Source organism: Convolutriloba macropyga, chromosome 1, assembly GCF_964194025.1.
Source record: "Convolutriloba macropyga chromosome 1, txConMacr16.3, whole genome shotgun sequence".
Lineage (NCBI taxonomy): Eukaryota > Metazoa > Xenacoelomorpha > Acoela > Convolutidae > Convolutriloba > Convolutriloba macropyga.
In genome coordinates, this window is record NC_134468.1 from 28,116,790 (window position 1) to 28,141,565 (window position 24,776).

The following is a 24,776-nucleotide window of genomic DNA, read 5'->3' on the forward strand; positions in this document are numbered from 1 at the left end:
ATAAAGATAATTGGAACACAATTGCGAAGTGATCAGCCTCATGTACGGATTGCAAGAAGGTGGATAAGTGCAATAGAAAAAGGTATTAAGTGCATTATTGCAAGAAAGTGCATTAAAAAAGTAGATAAGTCACACAAATTTATCAGAATTGAAAAGGATTGTTGAAATTATTCCATCCACCCCTCGTTGGACGAAATTCCACTTTGAGTTATGATTTATGTCTTGAAATGATTCCATCCACCATGGGGTGAAAATCGGCTATGGGTCCGTATAGTTTCTGGAGCCCCCACCAGCCCCGCGTGAAACTAAAAAACTCACAGATCAATTCAGATTTCCAATTTAGCTTGAGTAAGAATTAAGGTTACACCTTTTTGCTATTTGAAGCAACTAAATTCTTTTGACATTAGCCGAAGAGTAATGAACTTGAAACCTGATTGAAAAGTTGAATTTAAAAAAAAAAATTTTTGAAGAGAAACTACTATGAAAATAAACGTAAAATATGTACTAAAACTATAGTGGAATGGAGCAATAGATCACATCATAAACCAAAAATATCTTTCATAATACAAGTTAAAATTTGTTTAGGTCACTTGCTTACTTGTACATAGTATATAACGTATATGGTAGAATAAAATAGAGTTGTCTCTTTAATTTTTATTTTTCTATTTCGCGGGATTTCCAGATTTTAAATTCCCAACAAGCTTCATTTTATCCAACATGTTTATGTTGGTTTTCTCTGATGATGAGAAAAAATTTTCTAGGAATTTCCCGGTATCAAAAATTGGATATCAAAATTGATTAAAGAAACAAATCTGGCGATAATAACAACTGCACCCTTTGCTAACGAAATACATCTTTTTATTGATAGAAACTAAACCATGGTAACAAAAATTCAAACGTGATCATTTCCTACTGCATTTTTAAACGATATTAATTGATTGGAATTTATAGCGCGAGTCATTTTTTGCAAAAGAATTGTTTGGCAAATGTTTTGCTGTCAGTGATCATAAAGAAGTGGTTTGGCCGAGCCGCTCGTTGTAAAACTGACGTCATTTTCGGGTGTTTGTCGTCTCGTGTGGGTATAGTCGAAATACTCGTCGTGTATAACTTGGCTGGATTGGCTGCCTGCACTTCCCCCCGAAGCCCCTCCCCCTCCCAGACCCATTCCCATTCCACTGGGTAATGTCTGGCATTGTGAGGTTGCTCCTCTTCCATACTCGCCACCACATTTTACTGCAAAAAAGAGTAACACTAAGGATTTGGATTGCAAGAAACGAAAAACTTTTTGAGAAAACTGTAAACAAATACTGAATCTCAAAACATGAAAACATTCAACTTGAGAATAACTTGGGAGCATTTCTAGGAAAGAAAGAAAAGACACAAATGGAACTATTCAATTATGATTCTATCATGTCATTAATTCAATTTTGTTGAGCTGACTTTTAATTTGTTGAAAGTATATTTAACCATCAAATTTGTAGTTCAGGTCTTTCAAAGGAAAAATTCATTTCCAGTTAAAGGAATTTTTAAGGAAATTTCAGTGAACATTCAGCAAAAATGAGTTTTTTTTGGAAATTCAACTTTTATGCATGGGCAGCGAACTTCTAAAATTAATCCAGGAATGTTTGTGACTAAAAATAAATTTGGGTTTTTCTCCCTCATTAAACATTTTTTGATGCTGCTCAAACAAAATTTGTAACAACTACATTAGTTGTGAGAGTGTTTCTACTGCATTTTTTTGTGCCAACAACCATCCACCTGACACCTTTTTGGACTGATAGTTTGACTTTGTACCCTCAAAAAGGGGTTGAACACGTAAAGCCGGAGGGCAGTAAGTTGCTGAGCAGCTCTCTTAGAGCCTTACGCCTAACTAGTCTCTAAGTAAGCAGTTCACTGAAACTTGAAGAGACATAAAATGATGTTGTGACGGAGGGTTTTTTGTAGTTTGACCTTCTCATTCAGCAAAAAGGAAAGATGTGAACGAGCTAAGGTTGTACATTTTTTGCTGTGAAGCTGGGTTGAATTTTGTCATCTACATTATCAGGTTTCTGGTAGGTTATCATTGCACAGTTTCTCAATTTCATGGGTAGACAACAACACCATTGTAGGGGATCAATGGTTTAATTCTTTTTTTTTCGAAATTTAATCACTAGTTGGAGTAATAACCCGTGGCAATTTAAGTTTTACTACGAAAAACTAGAAGGTGATTACTTAATTTTGACGTTCAGTGTTTCGACCACAAGAAGCTACTGACAAATTGAGTTTCCACGTGCAAAATGTGAACTTGTATCATTAGACTGCATGTTTTGCTTAAAGTCTTCCTTAAGTATTTTTTTGGTCTTGAACGACTAAGTTCGCTTCAAGTTTGCAATTAATCTTGTCCAATTTCAAGTTGAAAGATGGATAAATTTCTTGACTTTGGTTTTTCAAAATTAGTCGTTGAATTTTGTTCTTGATGTATTTTGAAGCGTCTATTAGAACTACTGTTGCGCAGAAATGTGGATATCTTTACTGTTTTTGGACCAGTCAATACCTAGACTACGCTTTTTTTGCATTTCAAAGTTAATAAAAATCTTATACACTTGTTAATTTTTAATTGAATTTTCAAACTTTTAACAACTAATACTGTATTTTTGATTTTTGTTCATTTTATTTGTTTAATACGTTTTTCATGGTTTTTACAAAAATTGTTGCAGATAAAACGCCGCCTTGTGTGACCATTCAATCCCACTCTTTAGAAAATGGAACTAATCCTTGTCCAGCCGACATTTAGCGTGAGGTTACGATCTTTTCTGCTAAACATCTTTTCTGCAGGAAGGAGCGTCAGTTGTTTTCGTAACAAATTAGGATTATTGTATCAGTTATTTTCATGATGAAGCTCATTTCCAGGTGGTAGATGTTAGATTTTCAAATTTATCAAAAACAATTTCAGCCATGTACGGGCTGATAAGATCTTATGCAAAGTATATGATCTGAAAAGATCTTGTGACATAAACATATTCAGTGGAATGAAATGGAAAAAAAAACGTTTTCAGTATGAATTATATTTAAAAAAATTGAACAACATCTTCAGCAGGATGTTAGTTGCAGCGAATAGCAGTGACGCACAAAGATTCTTTGCACATTGATACTAGGAATTTTAATTTTAGACGTCGGATGGGTTGCTTGAAAACAATCGCAATAGTGCTTAGCAAATTTTTAGATAAGTATTGTATTTCAAATGTTTCACCGAGTTTTGGCATAAAATTGGATACTTGAAAAGAAATTTATTTAAAATATATCACAAATTGTTTTGGCACAAACTATGAAAAATTCTTGATTTAGTTTTACAGTCACAATGTGTATAAATTTGTGACCAACTAATCACGGTAAAAGTACTTCGATGCTGCATTTGTGAACAGATAATCCCCATGAGACCATACCAGATCATAAAACTATTTCGGCAAGACGCTCAACTTGAAAGTTTTTGTAAGATTCTACTATCTCTGATAATTGTTTTATAAAATCTTCTGGGACAGTAACTCAGAAAAACTGAATTATGAACCTTATAAATGAGATTAGATAAGATTTGAATTTCCGATCGCTGTGTAACAGTACAATACATTGCCACAATCAGCGCTTGAGAGACATTCAAATAGGTCGGAGCCTGTCGAGTGATGTCTTTTTTTAAGAATATTGAAAGAAATGAAGCATAAGATAAAGAGCTATTTTACTGAGCCCTGTCAGAATTATTTTTAAAAGGAATTAGTTTACTTTTATGCTATTATCCCGGAGTTCATGTAAAAAAAAATCAGATGTTCTCTGCCAGTTAGCACTATTAAGTTTTTGATTACGTTGATATCTAGTTTTGCACTCGCGTTACCAAAGATTTCTTATTGTTTGCTATCGATTTCTCATTGATTTACAAGAATTGATTCACACGGTACAATTTCCTGAATCACTGGGGATGTTTTTTATTCAAGTTGAATTATGCAAACTCTACTTTTGCTTCTATTAAATTTTGCGTTGCCGCTATTGAAATCAAGGCTTCTGCATGTGGAATTCTTATTGCATTCGTTTTTCTCAAAGCTGCTATTTTCATAAATCAAAAAGGCGGCAAATTTTCACTCTTTTGAAAACATGTATTCATGATTACATGGCTGCAATGATTACATGACTGCTAAAAACTTTGATCTAATTTGTCAGCAATATGATTTTTGCACCATATTAATGCTCATAAAATATCCGTCCCATTTCCTATACTTGAATTTCTTCAAGCGACAGACAAATTTAATTTTGGATTTTCAGCCTCAGGGTTATCCAAGTTTCTGTATTGCAAGACCCAATTCAGCCTGTGATTTATTTCTTATTTCACACCTGACTGCTAGTTGATATGAACTTATATTTCACAGTCGTATTCACATGTAATTAAGATGGAATGAAAAAGTATGCACAAGTTCATCAAATAATAATCAGGTTTACGTCACATTGAAGGCAGAATTTTTTGCACAAGTTGTCCCGTAGAAGAGAAAAGAAGTTTTTTTCGCCAGGGTAGAACTTGATCGTTTCTAGTTGATCAGATATTTGGAATTGTTTACGTCTGCCCCCCCCCCCCCCCCCCCCCAGCACGTTATGCACCCTCCAGTTAGAGACCACGTGTCATTACACGGATCATTACGGTGATTATGTAAAAATATGGAACGTTTGCTTCGGGTAGTGCAAGTAATATACACCCACTAAGCTGGGAGGGGTGGGGGGGGGGGGCGAACCGCGAGTCCTTATATTGGGTTATGTGTTTATTGCAATAAATAGACACAACTTTTTATCAGTTCACAATTAGTTAGCAATTCAGTCATACAGTCCTATGAAAGAAAGAAAACCGAGAAAATCTCTCAACGATTTATTAAAAAATGGGATCTATTAAACTCCGGCTCTTTCGTATTGTAGCGTTTACCTTGATGGGGGGTTATATGTTTTATCACCACTAAGCTGCGGGGGGGGGGGGGGGGCTATAGCAGACTCTGTGTACCCGAAGCTGAATATACAGTGACCCATTACCAATTTATGACTTTTACACTGTTACGAATTGTACGACCAGTAAAATCCTTTTCTTCATGTTGCAATACTTTTCATGATTTCTATTTTTAGTGACGTCAGGAAAAGATTAACGCTTTTTTGTAAATATCTCCATTCGTCTATCTGCTTTAAAAGTGGCTCAAAATGATTTAATTAGGCTTTATCAAAAGCTATTTTTTTACGCAGCGTGTGTCTTATTCTTCTACCAACGAAAAATTTTTAATGTATATCTGCTGAGACGTTGAAAGCCCTGAAGAATTATTTTTTCGATGACTACCCTAGTGTTTTGTTTCGGATATTAAATGCGCAAATTTATGCTGATTAAAACTTGAAACGTGAACAAAATATTACAAAAATATTAGAAAAAATGATGATGCGTTGTAATTAAAATTCATGCTGCAAGGCAAACCGGTAGCAGGAAAAGACAAGACATATTGATGAGAATATTGACTGGTTCTGAATTATTTCTTCTCTATTTGTTCACGAATACGTGCCGACGCATGAACAAAAAGCGCAGAATAAATTGAAAAATTAAAAATGAATGACTGAACGGCGGAGGAGTATACTTAAGGCCAATACTGCGTTTGTTATTATGATTCTGCTTTTATTCAATCTCGAGGTGGAGTCAAAAAAGAATACAAACACCCATTGGCGTCTATTGTATCGAGCACCTGTTTTTAATTGAGTCCGAATGAGAGAGCATTCCAATTTAATTAAATGGAATAAGTCCTAAAAGATCGTCAAGATGGTAATGTATTGCTGAGTTTTTATTGTGAAATTTTGTTTTCGTTCAATAGAACAAAAGACACATTCTTTTACAAGAACGACTTCTGATGAAGACTAAGACAATCGTGGTTATTTTTGGCAGATTAGGCATGAACACAGAATAGATGAATGAATAATACGTAATTTATATATTTATACTGTTTTGTTAAGATTATATTATGTTTTGTGAAGATTTATCAAGAATGTATTCAGTACCAATGTTCTCGCAAAGGTAATCTCAGTTTGCCATGAGTATTTCAGGACATCCAAAACTTTATGGTTATCCTTTAAAAAACTTAAAAACAAATTTAAGATAGTGTCAGATAAATTAAAACTGAGCAAAATAACTTGTACTTTACTAGAAAAGATATGGGACCACAATAAGGCTCGGTTACAGTTAGACAAAAAAGAAAAAGAATCAGCAAAGTTAATAAATTCGATTGTTTTTAAAACCACTTAATTTCACAGTAAGAAAAACAATTAGGTAACAACTGAAATTATCCAAACGTTTTATTATCACCGATGCCTATATATGAAAGAATAATGACCTGTCTTTATTCAAATTTCCTTGCGTTACAAAAAGAACTACAAATAGAGACAACAAACAAAAATTTGAATGAAACTTGTGAGAAAACGCTGTCGAAGCCGTATAGCCAGTTTCTGCCCCTCAAAATATGTTCGGTTGCTCCTTCTTAGAATGCCAGAAATGAGGTATGTGACCTCTAATTAATGAGACAAGGTAAAAAAAATGACAAAAAGCGAAAAACTTGTAGAAGTAAGAAATAATTTTGTGTTTTTCGAAAACTTTTTTTTTCAAAGTCATGAAAGCCTTTAGCTACAAAATGAAAACATTAATTAAATTCTTCTATTCGTCTGAAGGAAGCCATTGAGATCCGTAATTCAGAATATCTCTTACGCTTGCGAAAACAACGTCAAATAAAGACAAAAATTAATTATTTTAAAACTTTTTTAAGCAAAAAAACCGTGTCGAAGCCAGTACTCTCATAACGAATTCTTTAAAAACTCTAAATCTTGCTCACTCGCGTTTCTTCTTGACGCTACTAATTCATATCTGATCTTTAGCTAACGAGACTAGTTAACAGAAACACACAAGAAACAACAAAAAGATGAAGTTAGAATTTGATTTTTTAAACAATTGTTTTCAAAGTTATAAAAACAATCAGCTATCTACCCAAATCAGAATATAGATTCATCTACTCCTCCACAAAAAGCCAGTGAAGCCTATCAATCTCCAGGAATTTTTATACGAATAAAAGACAAATTGAAAAAAAAACAGCTAAGGACAAAAACTAACAAAAAACACAATAAATTCCGCAAGAAAGTAGTGTCGAAGCCGTTAAAACCATATTCTGTACCTTTATAGATTTTAATCTGTTCAATCGTTTGTTTTTTGACAGCCGATAATATGTTTATTGAACTGTCAATAATGTCAAAATGTGAAAAATGTTAAGTCGTGAAAAATGGGCAATATCCTAAAAGTCAAAAAAAGAATTTGTGAAATCTGGTATTATCAAGGCCAGAAAATCATACTTTAACGCATGTAACCGCAATAGAGAACGAATCTTAATTCATTAGAAAAAAGCATTCTTTCTTTGCTGGCACTAAGCTACAGTTTGACCAAATTAGGAGACAAATGGTGGCAAAATTCAAAAGCCGTTGTTCATTTAAAAACAAATAATTTGAAAAGTTAAAACGATCACAATCTATCGAGTGAAAAACTAGGTAAGTTAACTTGGAACTGCATAAGAAGCCCATTGGACCCATCACCATTGAGCTTCGATTTGAATGGTTCTATTTTTTGACTAACATAATAAGTATCGATTTTTTTTTAAAAAAGAGACCGACTGATTACAATCGGAAATATTTTTGGGTTGTAGCAGTCCAAGAGGGGACCAAACCTAGCCTTGCGGTTGCTGTTCGTCCACTAGGAGCACTTAATTGTTTCGAATGTTATAGATATAGATAATTTGTTAATTAAAAAATGCTGCTTTTTCGATAACCATCGGAATAAGTTAGCAAAAAAGCCAAACGGTAATTCCAGAGCACTCAATGGAAGTGGAAGTAGGACTCGCCTCCCTGGGGTTTACAAAGATTGTGTTGGTGGTATTTTGGGTGTGTATTTTAGGCAATATTAATCAAAGTGGCCCAAAGAAGCTTATTTGGTTCAATTTTTGATGAAAAGGGCTGAATTTTGAAATATTTACCTAAAATTTTAGCCAAAAAAAAATCAAAATAGTCCACAATAATTTTGTCTCTTTGCAAATCAAATCGACAACAACACTATTGTTAACAACTTAAACAAATTTTCACAAAATTGACTAAATTTTCGATAAAATTTCCGGAAAATGTGAATAAAAATAGCGCAAATCAATTCCAATGTTTACAAAAATTTAAACCTCGATAAATCACTCTAGAAAACAAAATTCAGAAAAATCGTTTTTATTCCATTTTCTACGATGGATAGGCTTTTCAATGATACTCAAAACTCTCTTCGATGAATATATCGATCGGCCGAAATTGTTTGAACAAAAATAATAGTTGAGTATATAGTTCCTCCCCCCTCAAGAGGGGTTGGAACAATTAGTAACAATTCAAACAGATCAATGATTAGTTGTCTTGTTATGACCTGGAGGTCGGTATCTGGTTTAGTAGTTCTAGCTATAATGTTTCAATTGCTGATAGCCAAACAAAGATCTTGCAATAAGTTTGCACATATCTTGATGCTTTTATACCAAGTACTGAGTATGAGGATGTTGATGTGATTACCCATATTTCCTATCAAAGCAACCAAGTGTTTCATTTCACTGTTCACTGGGTGAGTTTAATAGGGGTCACCTACCATGTATGCTGTCGAATTTGCAACTGACTCCATTGGTCCTCTTCAAGTCCTCTCCCAGCATTGCTTCCGCTTTGATCTTCCTCAACTGCTGATTGGTGGCCACTAGCATAATGCAACTTATGAAAACGAGACTTCCGAGGAAGGCTGTCGTTCCAAGCAAAATTGCCATTTTCAGTTCCGCGTCGTTTGCTAGAATCAAGTGGGCTTCCTGCAAGGCGGGGGAGGGATAGCCCACTGCTCCGTTCAACCCACCCAATCCCAGGCTGCCCGCTGTGACACCATTTTGAAGGGCAAGCGAGGTGCAGTAGTTGGTGTAGAACGAATATTCTAGAACAATAATTTCGAGATTTCGAATTTGCATAAATTTCAATTTGAACAAATTGAATGCACAGAGCCAGTGTGTTGCAGTTAAGTCCGGTACCAAACATGTAGCAAAAAATTTATGGCATTTTTTCAATCAATGTAGTTTTCTTTGAGGAAATTATTGGAACGATAATTTATTTGGTTTGGGCTCTCTCTACCTAGACTCCTTAATAAATGTGATTAATATTACCAAACTGTGATTCAAAAAACTTTTGCAAATTGAACACGTGTGTGTAAAAAGATGTTTACTGGTACTAAAAAGATTGAAACTTGAACGATTCCAGGAAAGTTTTTCTGTATTAAATTGGGGTCGAAATGAAGGATAAAGCGTCTATGACAAAGTATGAGAGCAGAGCTCGACCGGAACCAACTTGCAAGAATCTGGTCAGATAGCCATTGTCTCGCAAAATCTTACAAGATAGACACTGTCTAGAAAAGATCTTGCCAGATAATCATCTGGTATCGACTAGAGTACTGACTACGCTATAGCATCAAGTGCAACTTCAAGTGCACATAAGTACCATAAATTTTGTTAAAGTGCTTTAATTGGTGTGCTATTGTCACAAACTTTTTCTCCAGAAGAAGGCCTGGTGATTTCTTTTGAACAAATCGAAAAGATATTAAGAACTTTTTATAGCTGGTAACACAGTATCACAAACTGAATTTGAAGATTCTTTCAAGCTTTCTGGACTCATTGATATATAGCATAGGTTGATCTTACCGATGGTTGATGTACTTCAAGGACACTTTGGCTCTATTTTTTCGACCCCCAGTTCAGTGGGCATATATCGCCCCGGGCAGACGGGCTTTTTTGAAAAAATAGTCATTTGGTAGATAACAAGACATAAATTGTAAGGTTGTTGATAAAAAAACTCGGGGGGGGGGGGAGGGGGGGAGATCTCACTATTGCTGGAAGCAATTTATCCATGTCTGAGGTCTGTTGGCCTTCCTGGGGTATGTTTTTCACAGTAGCTATGCACGTAAGTAATCGAACTTTTTTTTCTCTAAGGGGCAAATAGGTGTCAGTCAAAATAATTTTTTATAATATTCAAGCCTGCCAAGAGCTAATTGCAAAAATTGATTAAAATAAAAATGGCTAGATAACATGAAAACAATGACGACCCGTTTTTCGGTAGAAGCTAGCCGAAGAGGTCAAAGGAACTCTAATTTTGCTCCTCATTTGGCGAGATAATATATTCCAACAAAACACGGACACTTTTCCTGCTCATACAGTGAAAAATGTGAAAAAGATTGATCACATCTTCTCGGGCGATCAAATATCTTTAGTTATTTTAACAAAAACAAATTTTTAGCGTTAGTAACTAACATATATAATTTCATCGCGTCTTCTAGCCTGGACTCAATGGGAAAACAAGATCAGTTCTGGGCCAGCCTATATTTAGTTTTACATGTAAATATCAGTACTGTGCACGTCTAAAAACAAGTCTGCAAGTCTGAGTCTTTCCCAAGACTTTGATTACACTTGCAAGTTGATTGCCAAATAGACATGCATTTAGACGTGCATATTTTAGCCAAGACTTGCATTTAGACTAGCAATTGTAAAAAGTGACATTATCATAGCTCTGAATCAGTACTGATATGAGACTTGCAACAAGGAGGCTCGGTTATGTGCAATCGCACATAAGGTTTCGACCCCGCTCATCCACAATTTTGGCATAATCGTCTACGAAACGAGGAACAGGTAGAAAAACCCAAAAATTCAAGTAGTTTAAAAAATGGTGTGTGAACGAAAAGACAGCCTCCAAAGCAAATAACTCACTGGAGTAAAAAATGTTGCATTAGATTGACAATATATGCCAATATTCAGAAAGCGAGTCAAGGCGAACAGCAAAATCAAAAACCAACAATAAACATTAATTACATCAAAAAATTATGTCCGTTTTAAAAAACAAAACTTGATAACAAAGTCAAAATAGCGCCAGATCAAATTGAAATAAAACCAAATGACTTGTAATTCACCAGAAAAGATAGGGGCGAGTCCATAATAAGGCTAGGTCACAATTAGACAATAAAGAACAAAAACAGTAAAGTTGAAAAATTTGCTTATTTTTTAAAAAAAACAATTAATTTCAAAGCAATGAAAACCATTAGAAATCAACTAAAATATCTTTTTGGTTTACACTTAACAATGCTTCTATAGAAGGGAATTAAGAACTGTCGGTATTCAATTTTTTATGCGGTTAAAAAGAACAACAAATAGACAATAAACAAATCGAAGCCGTAGAGCCATACTTTGGCCCTTAAAATATGATCGGTTGCACATTCTTTGGACACTGATGATGTATTATGAAAACATTTATTAATGAATGCCATAAAGACATAAAAGCGATTAATTACAAAATAAAATAATTAATTAGGTTCGTTTCTTCTGCCAAAAGAAGCCCTTGAGACCTTTATTTATCCAGAACATGTCTTATGTCTACAAAAAGAACGTCAAATATGACAAAAACCAAAAATTAATTTAATTTTTTTTGCGAAAAACCCGTGTCGAAGCCATTAAATTCATAACGAATTCGTTGAAACATTAGATTTTGTGACACCAATCCCTTTTAACGCTTTCATTTGGCAACAAAAATAACATGTTTGGCCTGTGATTAACGAGACTAGGTAACAAATAGACAATAAAATGAACAAAATTGCAAAGTTAGTTTTTTTTGTTTTCGAAAACAATTGTTTTCAAGGTCATGAAAGCCATCAGTTATCTTCTAATATCAGAATATCAACTCATCTATTCATCTATGAAAAACCAATGAAACTGGGTCATTGTTCAGGAATTTTCATACGACTAAAAGAACAAAGTTAAAACGACAGTTAAAAACAAAATTAAAAAATTCAATTTTATTCTTCGAGAAAGTAGTGTCGAAGCCGTAAAAAACCATAATCTGTTTTTTTTAAGAAATTAAATTATAATTTTATAAATTTTGCTTTATCTTAAACGCCAATAATGTCATATATGAACTATCATTTACATGATAATCTGACAAATCTAGAAAGTTTGAATATGAAAAATGTGCAAATACCTAAAAATTAAAAAAAAAATGTAAAATCTGGTAGTATTAAAGCCGGAAAACCATAACTTAAGGCGTAAAAGTGCAATAACGATCGAAATTGAATTCCGTAGAAAAGAGAAGCATTCTTTCAGTGCTGACATTAAGCTACAGGTTGACCAAATTAAATGAAAAATGGAGGCAAAGTTCAAAAAGCCAATCATTATTTAAAAATAAAACATTTTAAAAAGTCATAACAACCATAAGTTTTCAAGCAAAAAACTATATACAATAATTTGGAGCTACCAAAGAAGTCAATTGGACCTGTTACTAGTGAGCTTTGATTTGAAATGCTCTGTTGTTTAATTAATATAAAAAAGATCTTAATTTTTTTAAAAAAAAAGATCAACTGATTACAATCCGATTTATTTTGGGACTATAACAGTCCAAGATTGGTCCAATACTAGCCCTACTAATGCTGTTCGTTCCTTAAGAACACTTAAATTTCTAATGTCATAGATATGGATATTTTGTTTTCAATGAATCAAAAATAAATGCTGCGTTTTTGATAATCAACGAATAAAGTTAGCGAAAAACGGCAATGTTTTAATTACAGAGCACTCGCAACGAAATTTGAAAAAAAGATAGCCCCTTTTGAGTCTACAATTTTTTTGTTAATTGTGTTTGGGTGTGCACTTCCTGCAAATTTAGTCAAATAATTGAAAGAAACTTATTTCGTGCTGTTTTCGATGAAAAAAATTCCGTGAAATATTTAGCCAGAAATTTTGACATATAAATTAATTAAAAATAGCCGAAAACATTTTTTTGTCTCTAAATATTAAATCAACAACAGTTTCTTGAAAAAATTTTAACAAATTTTAGCAAAATTGGCGAATTTTTTGTCAAAAATTCCAAAAAGTATGAATAAAATCAACGGAATTCAAGGAAGTTTAAAGCTCGATAAGTCCGTGTAAAAAGCGAAAATCAAAAAATCTTTTTATTTCCATATTCTACGCTGGACAAGCTTTCTAATGATACCAGTCTCAACTCTATACGATGAATATATCGATCAGACAAAAAAAACCATTTGACTATATAGTTCCTCCCCCCTCAAGAGGGGTCGGAACAATTAGACGTGCCCAGTACTGATATTGACCTGGCTTTAGGAGAAAAGCTTACATTTTTTCAAAGTATTCAATGTTATTTCACATTTTTCTTACGCACCATCATAACTTCGCAAATTTTGTACTTCGCAAATATTCTCCTTTGTTCCTCTAGCTTTCAAAATGTCACAAATTTGACATATTTTCCTTTTTTATGGTCTTTGTTGTTGGTAAACTCAATTACTATAAGGTTCAGGTGAAAGCGCTCAAACACTTAATAAAGAGGTGAAGATGTTCCCAGCATGCTGCTTTTGTAAACAATTCAAGCTAAAAATATCTTGCTCTGCGCTCGTTCGCCATTAAAAGGAGTTACTCATTAAATGAATTCGAGGTTCTCAATAACTTTATCAAAGTTGTCAAATTTAATCATTTCCTTCTAATTTTGTATTAGGAGAAGTCAAAGTAACACAGCAAAGTTTTCCAAACTAGCAGCAACATAGAAAAGAAATTCCTTATTTTTTATTATGCAGCAAAATCAAAGAAATGAATTTTCTAAACATTCACAAATTTCAAAAGAGATGCATTGCTCATGCTACGTTTACTTCAAAAATACTGCATGTTTTACTTCAAAAAACAGTTGCATGGAAGTAGCAACTTTTGTTCAGATTATAAATTTTCCTGTACGTGGAAATGATCGTCTAGACAGAACACCAGACACTGTAATGATGCCTGCTTTTATTATTCTATCTGCAAAGGTCCTCCCTCAAAAGGGAGTGTTGGTATTATTAAATTGAACTAATTTCTGCATGTCTCAGGATGCAAACACCTGGTGTAATCACATTAGGATAGAACTAGTATACCATAGGGATTCATTATCGTCTACACAGAATAAATTTCATCTCATCATGTGCATTTTTATGAACAAACTGGTGGGTATGCATAAGTTCTGGGTGTTGATACGTTGTATGCGAACCAATGAAGTAATGGAGAGTATTCCAATTGAGAATATATGCTTTTCTGTCTGTACTGGTCTATAACAGGATGATATGAGAACTTATCATCGCATAAAAAGCCAAGTTTATCTTCTCATGATAAAGAGATTCGTAAACTCTTCAGTAAACTTTTTATGATAACAAATATCGAAAAATGCAAAATTGAAAATATCATGTCAATACTATGTATAAATGTTAGGGAACTTTGGACACATTTGTGGCCATAGGTTCTGGATTTCAAAATTGTACAGTAGTTCCTTTTGTTTCCGGATTAAGTCTGGATGGAAGGATCGCCTAATGTTTTTGCATAGCTAGCCTTCAAAAATTGCGCCCCTTTGCAACAAAATCTATTTTTATTAATAATAAAACGAGTGGCCCATATAATTTCTGATGAGGTATAGATCTGTAGCAACTCAATCTGCAATAAAACTTCTAAAATAAAGTTTAAAATAAAATAAAAGCTATTGTAATGATTTTTATACTAAATTGTTCATAGGCGATATTTGATTCTGAAGTTTGCTACTTTAGGGAAAAAATAATAACATTTTAAAGGGCCTTCAAATGATCATTAAAATAAACATGGACGGTAAGACAGCTGGAAAAGGTCCGAAAACACTAAATTTTTTAAAAATTTTTTTCAGCCAGACAAGAACATGTACTTGAAAACCCTAAATGATATTGCCAAAAGTCCATGGAGTAACGTGACCGAGAGGTTACATATACTGCATTTCATAACAACTTACACCACTTAAACTTATTTTGTTCTCCTGTTTAAATAATTAATGAATATGACGACGTCTCGTGGTTTGTTCGCTTAACAATAGCATCTTTTGTTGCAGTTCTCGCCATAGATTCTTTGTACAGACAACTTTCACAATCAATATTTCTTGTGAAAATTACAAAGCAGCTCATTCATGGGAAATCGCAAAATATTGTTCAAATGAATGAGGGGAGCCTTGAAAATCAATTTAACAGAATGAGGAGGAAAATTGATTTTTCATGTTAAGTAATAGTTTTTTACACATTTTTTAGTTCGAAAGTTTAGATAATAATACTCTGCTTTTTATAAAAATTGAAATGTTGCTAGGGAATACATAGTTCTTCTCTTAACTACAATCATACAATAATTGAATCATCTTGTAAAAAAATCTTGCCATCTCTGAGTCCGTTCATCACTAGGGTAGTTGGGATCAGTTATTAGCTTGGAGATTTTCCAATTCCATTAGCATCAATCTTAAAAAAATAGCATCCGTTTGGTTGTTAATCTTCAAGATCTTGCAGGAGGATGTTAATCTTGCAGGAAAATCTTGCAAAACTGGTTAATCTTGAAAGCTCTTGCAAGAAAATCTAGCAAGATTAAGCATAAACTTGCAAGATCTCGCAAGATTCTTGTAAGATTAATATCCTAAATCAACTAGGGATCGCAACATATTATCTAAACGCCCCAAAATTGGTTTGCAAATCGCACTGTTGTAGAAGATTGAAATCCTCAATTACATTTTTGTTCAAAAAAGTATCAAAATTTTTCATCTCGCAGAAAACTTAGCGCATATAAAATTTCGCTGACAAAAATTCACTCACACAAAAACCAACCCCACAAAATTGATAAACAATATTCCGAATTCTCAAACTGGATATGTTTTCAAGGCTTATGTTATCTTAGCAACAATTGTGTTCAACTGTCCTCGCCGTTGTCATAATAAGATTTACATCCAAAAAATAATCATGCTGAGATAAAACTGAAGCACAACAACTGATCAATTTGAAGATAATGAAAACAATTTTTCGACGGAGAAACTATTTCATATGATCCTATATAGCGTTTTAAGTTAAGACGAGTGTTTCAAAGGAAACTATAAAAGCAACAATTTCTAATTTTATTTTTCGAATTCATTTTGAAACCTTTGATCCAGGGAAACCATGAAGTCATTTTTGAGGTATCGAAATGCAGCTCAACTTAAACAGAATAAACAAAGACTAGAAAAAGTCTCTTTTGTATCAAACTTTAAACTATTTCAATTATTATTGATTTTTGATACTTTGATGATCTCCACAAAAAACAACCAAAACATTTAAACTTATATCTCAAGTTTTATCTATAACGAAGCGATTAATTAAAACAATGATATGCAACATAATGACCAGTTTAACGAGAAATGGTCTCTAAAATATTAGGGTTGCATCAGTGGAGAGAAAATGATTACCTTTTTTCGGAAAACTGCTTCGCAACTGTCTCTTGCAAGTTTATGAGACATAAATTTCTCTTTTATTGTTGTAAACATAGTCTCTCTGCGTGATGTGCTGTTTAGCTTGTTTTTTTTGCCTTTGCCGTTTGGTTTGGTGTTGTAAGCGTTAAAATAATGCTTGACGTCCCTTATTTGAATAAAATGCTTAGATAAAAAAAGTGCTTGCCATCTCTTATTTGGCTCTCTTATTTGTTTTTTTTTCGGATAAAATTTCAGACAAACAATTTCCCCCCGGATCATATCAGGCATCAGCTTGAATTTTTCGCCAGCCACCTCTTGGTTCAAACTTTCAAAATGTTTCCTTTAAATTAATGTTTTCCTATGCATTGAATCATTCTTTTTAGAGCTGGATATGTTTTTTGCATTTTTATAAATTTTTCGATTGGAGTAAAAGGAATCGGACTGTTGGTACGCTTTCCTTCACTTGAGTTGTGAGAATGACTTGGCCAGTGAAGGATTTCAAAAATTTGATGATTTTATTATATTGAATAAAAGGATAAGAAAGCAAATATTTTTGGCAGTTTTTTAATTTGCTTTTAAGTTTTATAATAGGCTCTTTTATAACAAAATCACGAAGTGTTTCAGTAGAAAGAGTTTTCTAGTATCAGATAAATACTTATAAAATAAGGAAGATTATTTTGCAAGATTCTTTCAAGTTAGCGCCCATGAAATTCTATTTGAGATAAACGGCTTGATTTAAGAAATAATGAAACGTTATATCAAAACAGTCACCTGATTAGTTTTTCTAAACTGTGTAAATTAAATGGCATATAACAAAATCCAAATTCATACTAATTGCTCAGTTTTTGCTCATGCCTACTGTCGTTATTTTTGATCTTTTAATGCTGCTGCACAGCAGAATTCTTGTTCCCACCCATCTTGAGGGGGGAGGAACTATATACTCAAATGGGTTTTTTTGTTCAGCCAATTTTGACCGATCGATATACTCATCGTACAGAGTTGTGAGTCGTGTCAGTAAAAAGCCCTTCAGCGTAGAATATGGAATTAAAAAGATATTTTTGAATTTCGTAATTTACAGGGAGTTATCGAGGTTTGAAATATTGTGAGTAATAGACGGGTCTCCGGTGTTTTTATTCACATTTTCCGGAATTTCGCCTAAAATTTCGTCAATTTTTAACAAAAATTTTATAAAAATTGTTTACAATAGTACTGTTGATTTAATTTTCAGCAACAAAAAAGTATTTTTTGACTACTTTGATATAATTTTTCTGGCTCAAATTTTGGTTAAATGTCTCAAAATTCAGCCTTTTTCAACAAAACTTGCCCGAAGTAAGCTCTTTAGTCCACTTTGATTAATTTTGCCTAAAGTTCACATCCCAAAAACAACAAACACAGCCTTTGTAAACTAAAAAGAGAGCTAGTTGTACTTCCACATCCATTGAGAGTTGTCTAGAACCAAAATTTTGCCGTTTTTGCTAACTTTGCTCTATGATTATCAAAAACGCAGCATTTATTTTTGATCTTTTAACTAACAAATTATCTAGATCCAAAGCTTTCGAAACAATTGAGTGTTCCAATGGGACAAACAGCAATAGCGGGCTGGTTTTGGTACAATCTTGGACTGTTGCATTTAAAAAAGTTAGGATTGCAACCAATCAGTCTTTTTTTTTAAAAAAAAATTGAGTTTTTTATGTTAACTAAAGAACAGAACAATTCACATCAAAGCTCACTGGCTTCCTAAACATCAAAGCTCACTGGCTTTCTAAATTTCACATCAAAGCGCAAATGGCTTCCTAAACAGTTCCAAAGTATTGTATCAACTTTGTTTACTCGAAAGATAACGGTCGTTTTGACTTTTAAAATGTTTGCTTTTTAAATAAACAATTCCCTGGTGAACTCTGCCACTAAGTTTCTTTTAATTTGATCAACTTGTACCTTAGTGTCAGCAAGAAAAGAAAGCTTCTTCTTCCTCTTCGTTCTTTCGAATTAAAATTTAATATTTTTTGCGGTTTTACGAGTTAAGGCATGGCTTTCTGGCTTTGATACTACAAGAAATCACATTTTTTTGTTTTTTTAGGTATTGGCCCCTTTTACATGTTCTTTTTCTGGTTTTGTCAAATTATCAAATTGTTGACAGTTCACACATTACTTTATTGTTGTTCAAAAATGCACCATTGGTTATATAAAAGTACTGAAATGCATAGATTATGGTTCAACGGATTCGACGCCCCTTTCTCGAACTCTTTAATTGACTTTTTTAAAATAATGTTTAACAGTCCTTTTTACTTTGGCTTTTTAGCCGTATGAATTTAACTGGATAATGCCAGGTCTCATTGGCATTTCATGAAGGAATACAAGAGCTTTTATTCTGATTTGAGTAGATAGCTGATGGCTTTCATGACTTTGCAAACAATTGTTTTCAAAAATGTAAAGGACTCTTTTTAACTTTGTTTATCTTCGCTTTTTTGTTCAATTTTGTCTATTTGTTACGTAGTCTCGATAAATAGAGGTCACGTCACATATGACATTTTCGTTGTCGAGAGAAGATTTAAGTGTCCAAAATTTATTACTGTTTTTTAAAGAGTTCGTTTTGAAATCAATGGCTTCGACACGAGTTTTTCGCACGAAAAGTAAATTAATTTTTGGTTGTTGTCTATAGTTAACGTTTTTTTGTCGACATAAGACATATTGTGAATAATTACAGGTCTCAAGAATTCCGTTGGGCGAATAGACTAAACCATCTGATTTTTTTCTTTTTGTAGCTGATGGCCTTCATGACTTTGAAATTAATCGACAAAATACAAAAGTGTCAATTAATTTTGACCCTTTTTCTGTTTTTTTTTTTTGGTCTGCTTGAAACCTATTTTCATTAGAGAGAAAGCCTATACCAAACATTTGGTGGCGTTTGAGGAAGGCTCAATTGAACATCTTTTGAGGGGCCAAATGTGGCCTTACGGCTTCGACAGCGTTTCTCGCAGGTTTTAATTGAATTTTTTTGTTGCCCCTATTTGTTCTGTTTGTAACCGCATAAAATTTGATTTATGACAGGTCTTAATGCCCTCCTACAGAGGAATATGTGATCATAAAAATATTGGATGTTCTTAATTGTCATCTAATGGTTTTCTTTAGTTTGAAATTTATTGTTTTTGAAAATATAAGCCAATTTTTTTAACCCTTGCTTTTTTTGTTCTTTTTGTTTAATTGTTACCGAGCCTTTTTATAGAGTAGTCCCATATCTTTTCTAGTGAAGCACAAGTTAGTTTGCTTAGTTTCAGTTGTATCCGACGCTATTTTGAACTTGTTAGTAAGTTTCTTTTTTAAATGGACATAGAGTTTTGGATGTAATTAATGTTTGTTGTTATTGTTGTTTGATTTTTTGTTCGTCTTGACTTGCTTTCTTAATAATGACTGATCTCATCAATATGATTTGGAATTTTTTTACTCCACTGAGTTTTTTGCGTTGGAGGCGACCTTTGTTCATGCACATTTTTTTTGAAAATTACTTGATTTTTTTGGGGGGTTTTCTATCTGTTCCTCATTTGGTAGTCATTTATGCCAAAAATGTGGATGAGCGGGGTCGCAACTTTATGTGCGGACGCACATTACCGATCCTCCTTGTTATTTGAACTATTTTAACTAGCAAAAGCAGATTTTGTTTTAGTTTAATTTGCCTTTCTTGTTAACTTTGTCAATTTCCTGACATGCGTGAAATTTTATTGTCGGTCTTACCATACATTAAAAAGGAAATCGAAATTTAAACAATATTTTTGAACCGCCCCCTTTAGAGTAAAAAATTCTTACGGGACAATGTGGGAAGGATTCCGGTCCAGAATCTCTTTGCTCTCGGTCTATAGTCTCTGGCCGGCAACACTGACACTTCTGACTTGTCCTGATTGTCTTTGTCTGGTGTGATTGTCATGAGAAGGTAATCGGTTGCTGCCTGGTACTTGGGCCAGTTCCACTCCATGTACGAGGGGTCCTGGATCCTGTCAATTGACAAGGTATTCAACCCGGTATTCAACTTTGTATTCTAACAAAAGAAACTTTTTCTCATGAAATCTCAAGGATAATTTCAACATTTACAAAAACGATTAAAGACCAACTTATCCACAAAAATGCGAGCATTTAATTTGTCAACTTTACCCATAAAATTCTATTTTTGATCAAAATTATCAAAATTAAAGTTTTGTGGGTCAAATTGACAAATTAGAAGCCTTGTTCTATGAAAATTAACACGAGTTCTAAAGTTTAATGTTTAAATATTTTAAATATTTTAAAAACTTTAATTATTTAAAATAAAGAATTTTTCATAGTTAGAGCCGAAATATATGTTTTTGGTCTGGTCCTGTTCTGCATTCTTTAAATTTACAATGAGTTAAAGTTCATTTGCTGTTCTGATTTTTCTCCACGTTAACTGATGTTACTGAGGAGCAGTAGTATCTTTCTGGTTCAAATTGTTTTGGTTGCGCAGAAATACAAAATAAAACGCAGGAACCATATAAGTGGCTCTTTTAACATAAGTAGAAACGGTCGTAGTCGTATCAACTAAGTCTCTGTTTTAGAAGTTAGTTTGTACTTACAACTTTAAACAGCCATTTTTCCTTACAAAAATGTAATCCCTATATTTTAATTTCAAAGCAGAGCGCATATCAAAATTTCACAGAATGAGTTTGAGCATTAATTGAGTAGACAACATAGGTTCACAAGAGACACTTTCTTTCTTTAAAATGAAAGGCTCTCCCATTTTGATCATAAAAAATCTCCCAAAGATAAGTTCCAATCTCTAAAAATCAGAACTCAATTTGCAGCATATTTTAATGAATGGACAAAATCGCGATGCTTCTCTAATTTTTGAGGCCAGCTCTTACAGAGGGCCCTTATAATGCATACCTTTTCCCTTAAAAGTACCCTCAAAACTAGCCGCACCTGCCTTTGATATTTTAATTGAGTTTTGTCAAGGAGCCGTTGTGTGGGACCACTTAAGGCCGTCTCAGACTCCACTCTCAATGGAGAACCCAAATGACAGAGCCTATTGTTCACATAAGCCTATTTTTTCACTCAAATTTCTAATCCTACTCTCAAATATTCCATTGCTGCTGTTGTAATTTATAGCTGCTGCAACATTTTCCTTACCATAATTTATTTTGGCAAATTGTGGAAAAGAGAGACTTTAAAGTATATATAGCGGTTTGTTAATTCCAATCATAAACAAACAAAAGGTTCGTTTCAATGGCTTTTGTTAAGTCTATTGTTTCTTATCATAATGATATCAAGGTATGCTTTTTTATTGAGCACAACTTGTGATGAATAGGGTTAAGTCTTAAGAGTGCAGCAGAGTTTGGCTTTATGAATACATTGTGCTATTCATATCAATCATAACTCTGAAAGGACTTACAAGAGCCTTTTGAGGATATTAAAAATCACTGAATCGATAAATCGGTTGGTCTTTGACTCGAATAATTCGCTTTTGTGATGCCACCCAATAAATATCATTACCTTTGTAAATTGGTTTTCAATGCTAACAAAAATTATTACAAAAATTTTATATAACAATGTGGAATAAATTAGACACTTTTTAAGGCGCTTCTCACCGATATATAATAAAAAGAAAAGGTAGACCCATGAGCGCAATTTTTTTGCCTCAAAATATTTTACTAAACACGTTTTGAGGTTCAAAATTTGGGTCGTTCATGCACACTAAGAGAGAGAAAAATACTTGGCAATTAAGAGAAAACATTTCTGCAGTATTATGTAAATTTCATTTCCAAGTCTGTGTAACATGCGAATTGCACAGTTTTTAAGTTTCTCTCACTGTTGGTATATGGTACAAAAAATTAGGCGCGTCACAGATTTTTTTAAAATTTAATAAAATCGCCAAATTTGCTCTGGCTGATACATTCAGCTCAATAATTACATCTAGATCTTCTTAATATAGATGTGATCCTTCTTTGAACAAAGTGATGAAAATATTAGTTAGAATGACTAACTGATCGCTGATAGCGGAAGACAAGAGGTTAGTGAAAACGACATCCACTCTGGTGGACATTCCACCACCACTGCTTCTTCCAAAACCACCAATATCTTGTCCAATCCTCAGCCTAGAGTCCAGAATGAAGTCTATCTCCAGAGCATCAGTAGCCTGGAACCTCTTCTCCAAAATGTTGCTTTTGTCAATGAGGTATGCGAAAGTGTCGAAATGCTTCGATATCACATTCAAATGTTCTAGGAATGTCTTCTGCTGCCTGTCAAACAGGGCTTCTGATACTAGTTTGAGGGCATGGATTCTGTCTATGGACTGGATCCGGTTGTCCGTGGGCAGGTACTCTTGGATTATGAGGTTGCACTGGAGAGGGGATAGGGAATTTGGCTTTCCCTCGAGGTCTAAGCTGCACAGTGTGGTATTAAGCATTCTAGTGTAGGAATCGAAAGGGACGGAAGAATCGGTGTTCGGGTTTCGCAGAGCTGAAAAGATTAGTTCAATTTTTATAATCGGATTTTGCTGATTCTGTTTACATTTATGACATTTATTTAGAATCCAGCTTAGATCACGCATCAAAGAAAAAATTAAATACTGTATGCATTAGTAAACAGGAGGTTGCCTAACGAACTTTTCAGCTCAATATAGGCCACCTGAACAAGGGAAAATGATATTTAAAAAATTTTGAGGGCAGGCGTTAACTCAATATCAGATTGTTTATGATTTTAGTTATTAGCTGTTGCAAAATGATAAATTTCAATTAGATTGAACTATAAATGTTCTTTGCATGATTATCTAAAATGTTAATCCCGGGTTTATCGAAAAACAAATTGAGAGATGTTCCAACGAAAAGGAGATGAGGATTAGAAACTTGATAGTTGATAAGCCAGCGAATTATTCTGTTATGTGATTGCTTTATTGAATCATAAAACCCTTGTACAACAAATTATGGTATTATGGTACCATAAATCCATTCAGACAATTAACCCAAGGTTAGAGTGGCAAAGCACTGAAGACGCTATGTGTGCGCGAAAGCAGCGTGTACATTTATAGGAAACATTAAGAAGAGACCAAAATCGATGATCTAAAGCATACGTGGCTAACAAATAGTCATTGAGAATAAAACAAAACAATTCAAATTGACAAAAGAACTAACTTCGTGGATAGAGATCCGGATCAAGTGCGTCCAGCTGTTCGTTTTGGAATTTTCGAGAGTCCACTAAGCTTTTCCCACTTAGCATGGAAGTTCCGTGGAATATCATAATCTTGTTCTTGTTCGAACCCAGCTTCTTCAGTCGCTCCTCCATGGATCGGCGACTCAAGTGGATCTTGGTTTCCTGGAATTTTCCGCCACTGTCATTCGTGTCCATTTCAGTCATATCTCTCGGAGCCCACTTGTACTGGGAAGAGTCGTTCCTGTAGTAGACTCTGATGTCTTCAATACCTGTGAAAACATTGATCTATGTGTCAAAATAATAATCAAACTTATTGTAATCAGCCGCAACAACTATATATAATAAGCGTAAAGCGTATAAGCGTATATTATAATGGATGCTTCAATTTAACTAGCCCCATGTTTGGAAATTCATGTGGGCCATACCTCCATTTTGGGTGGGGCTTTTCTCCGAAACCAGTTATGCTTTATATGGGTAATAAATTCGAGTCTTCAGCTTAAAAATTTTGCTGTTAGTTAATATCGTGACAGTAATTGATTATAACAGTGTGAATTTTAATCATAGTGCCAGGGACTCCTTGTTTAAATTTCTAGTATGTAGAGGAAAGAAAACAAAATTGCGCGCTCAAAACATTCCAACTCTTGGATAATAATGATATCTAAGATTCAATGAATACTTGCCATGTAGGCAGTGTTGGAATCCGCGTCTGTTCCCGGCTTCGACCTGGTCTGTGCAGGATGGTATGAAGTCACGTGACATTCGCGAGAGTACATCGGCTGATTGGGTGAAAAAGAAGGGGTCTTCTGAGAAGTGATGGTTGCCAAGGAGACTTACAGAGCGGAATGTGTACTTGTTCATGTGCTTCAGCAGGAACCTATCAAAAATTATACCTCGTAAGCTTGAAAATCTAGGATAAATGGGTATTTAAGTTGATTACGACAGAAATTAATAAATTCATTCTTCATAAATAGAAAAATATCGAAAAAATAAAAAAAATCAAGGTGATTGGAGTGACAACACTCATGTCTATGGTTCACTACACTGTCCACCGATATCAAACGCGTCAGGATTAAATTGCGATGAAAAGTTTCTGCTATACTTGAATTTTTAGCTCGGTACAGCGATCCAAATGAACAGTAAGCTTGTGAGAACTCACAACTGAAATATACATGCAGATATTGATCTACCAAAATGCTTAATGTTGGGTCACTTCCCATATAAAGAGCAATAAGTATAAGTTATCTACAGCAAATCTCATAAAAACTTTCTCA

General features: G+C 33.8%; 1 protein-coding gene across 4 annotated transcripts in view; it reads right to left on the reverse strand.

Moving 5' to 3' along the window:
• Window positions 1-429: 429 nt before the first annotated feature.
• LOC142337586 (uncharacterized) overlaps window positions 430-24,776 on the reverse strand; it is a 64,252-nt gene continuing 39,905 nt past the window's right edge. For all 4 annotated transcript variants that reach the window (XM_075386928.1, XM_075386944.1, XM_075386953.1 and 1 more), the window contains exons 5-10: window positions 24,186-24,379; window positions 23,487-23,774; window positions 22,341-22,815; window positions 20,155-20,339; window positions 8,681-9,007; window positions 430-1,233 (exon numbers count right to left, since the gene is read on the reverse strand). In XM_075386928.1, the coding sequence (XP_075243043.1) occupies window positions 998-1,233; window positions 8,681-9,007; window positions 20,155-20,339; window positions 22,341-22,815; window positions 23,487-23,774; window positions 24,186-24,379 (1,705 nt within the window). In that variant the 3' untranslated portion in view covers window positions 430-997. The remainder of the gene's footprint in view (window positions 1,234-8,680; window positions 9,008-20,154; window positions 20,340-22,340; window positions 22,816-23,486; window positions 23,775-24,185; window positions 24,380-24,776) is intronic.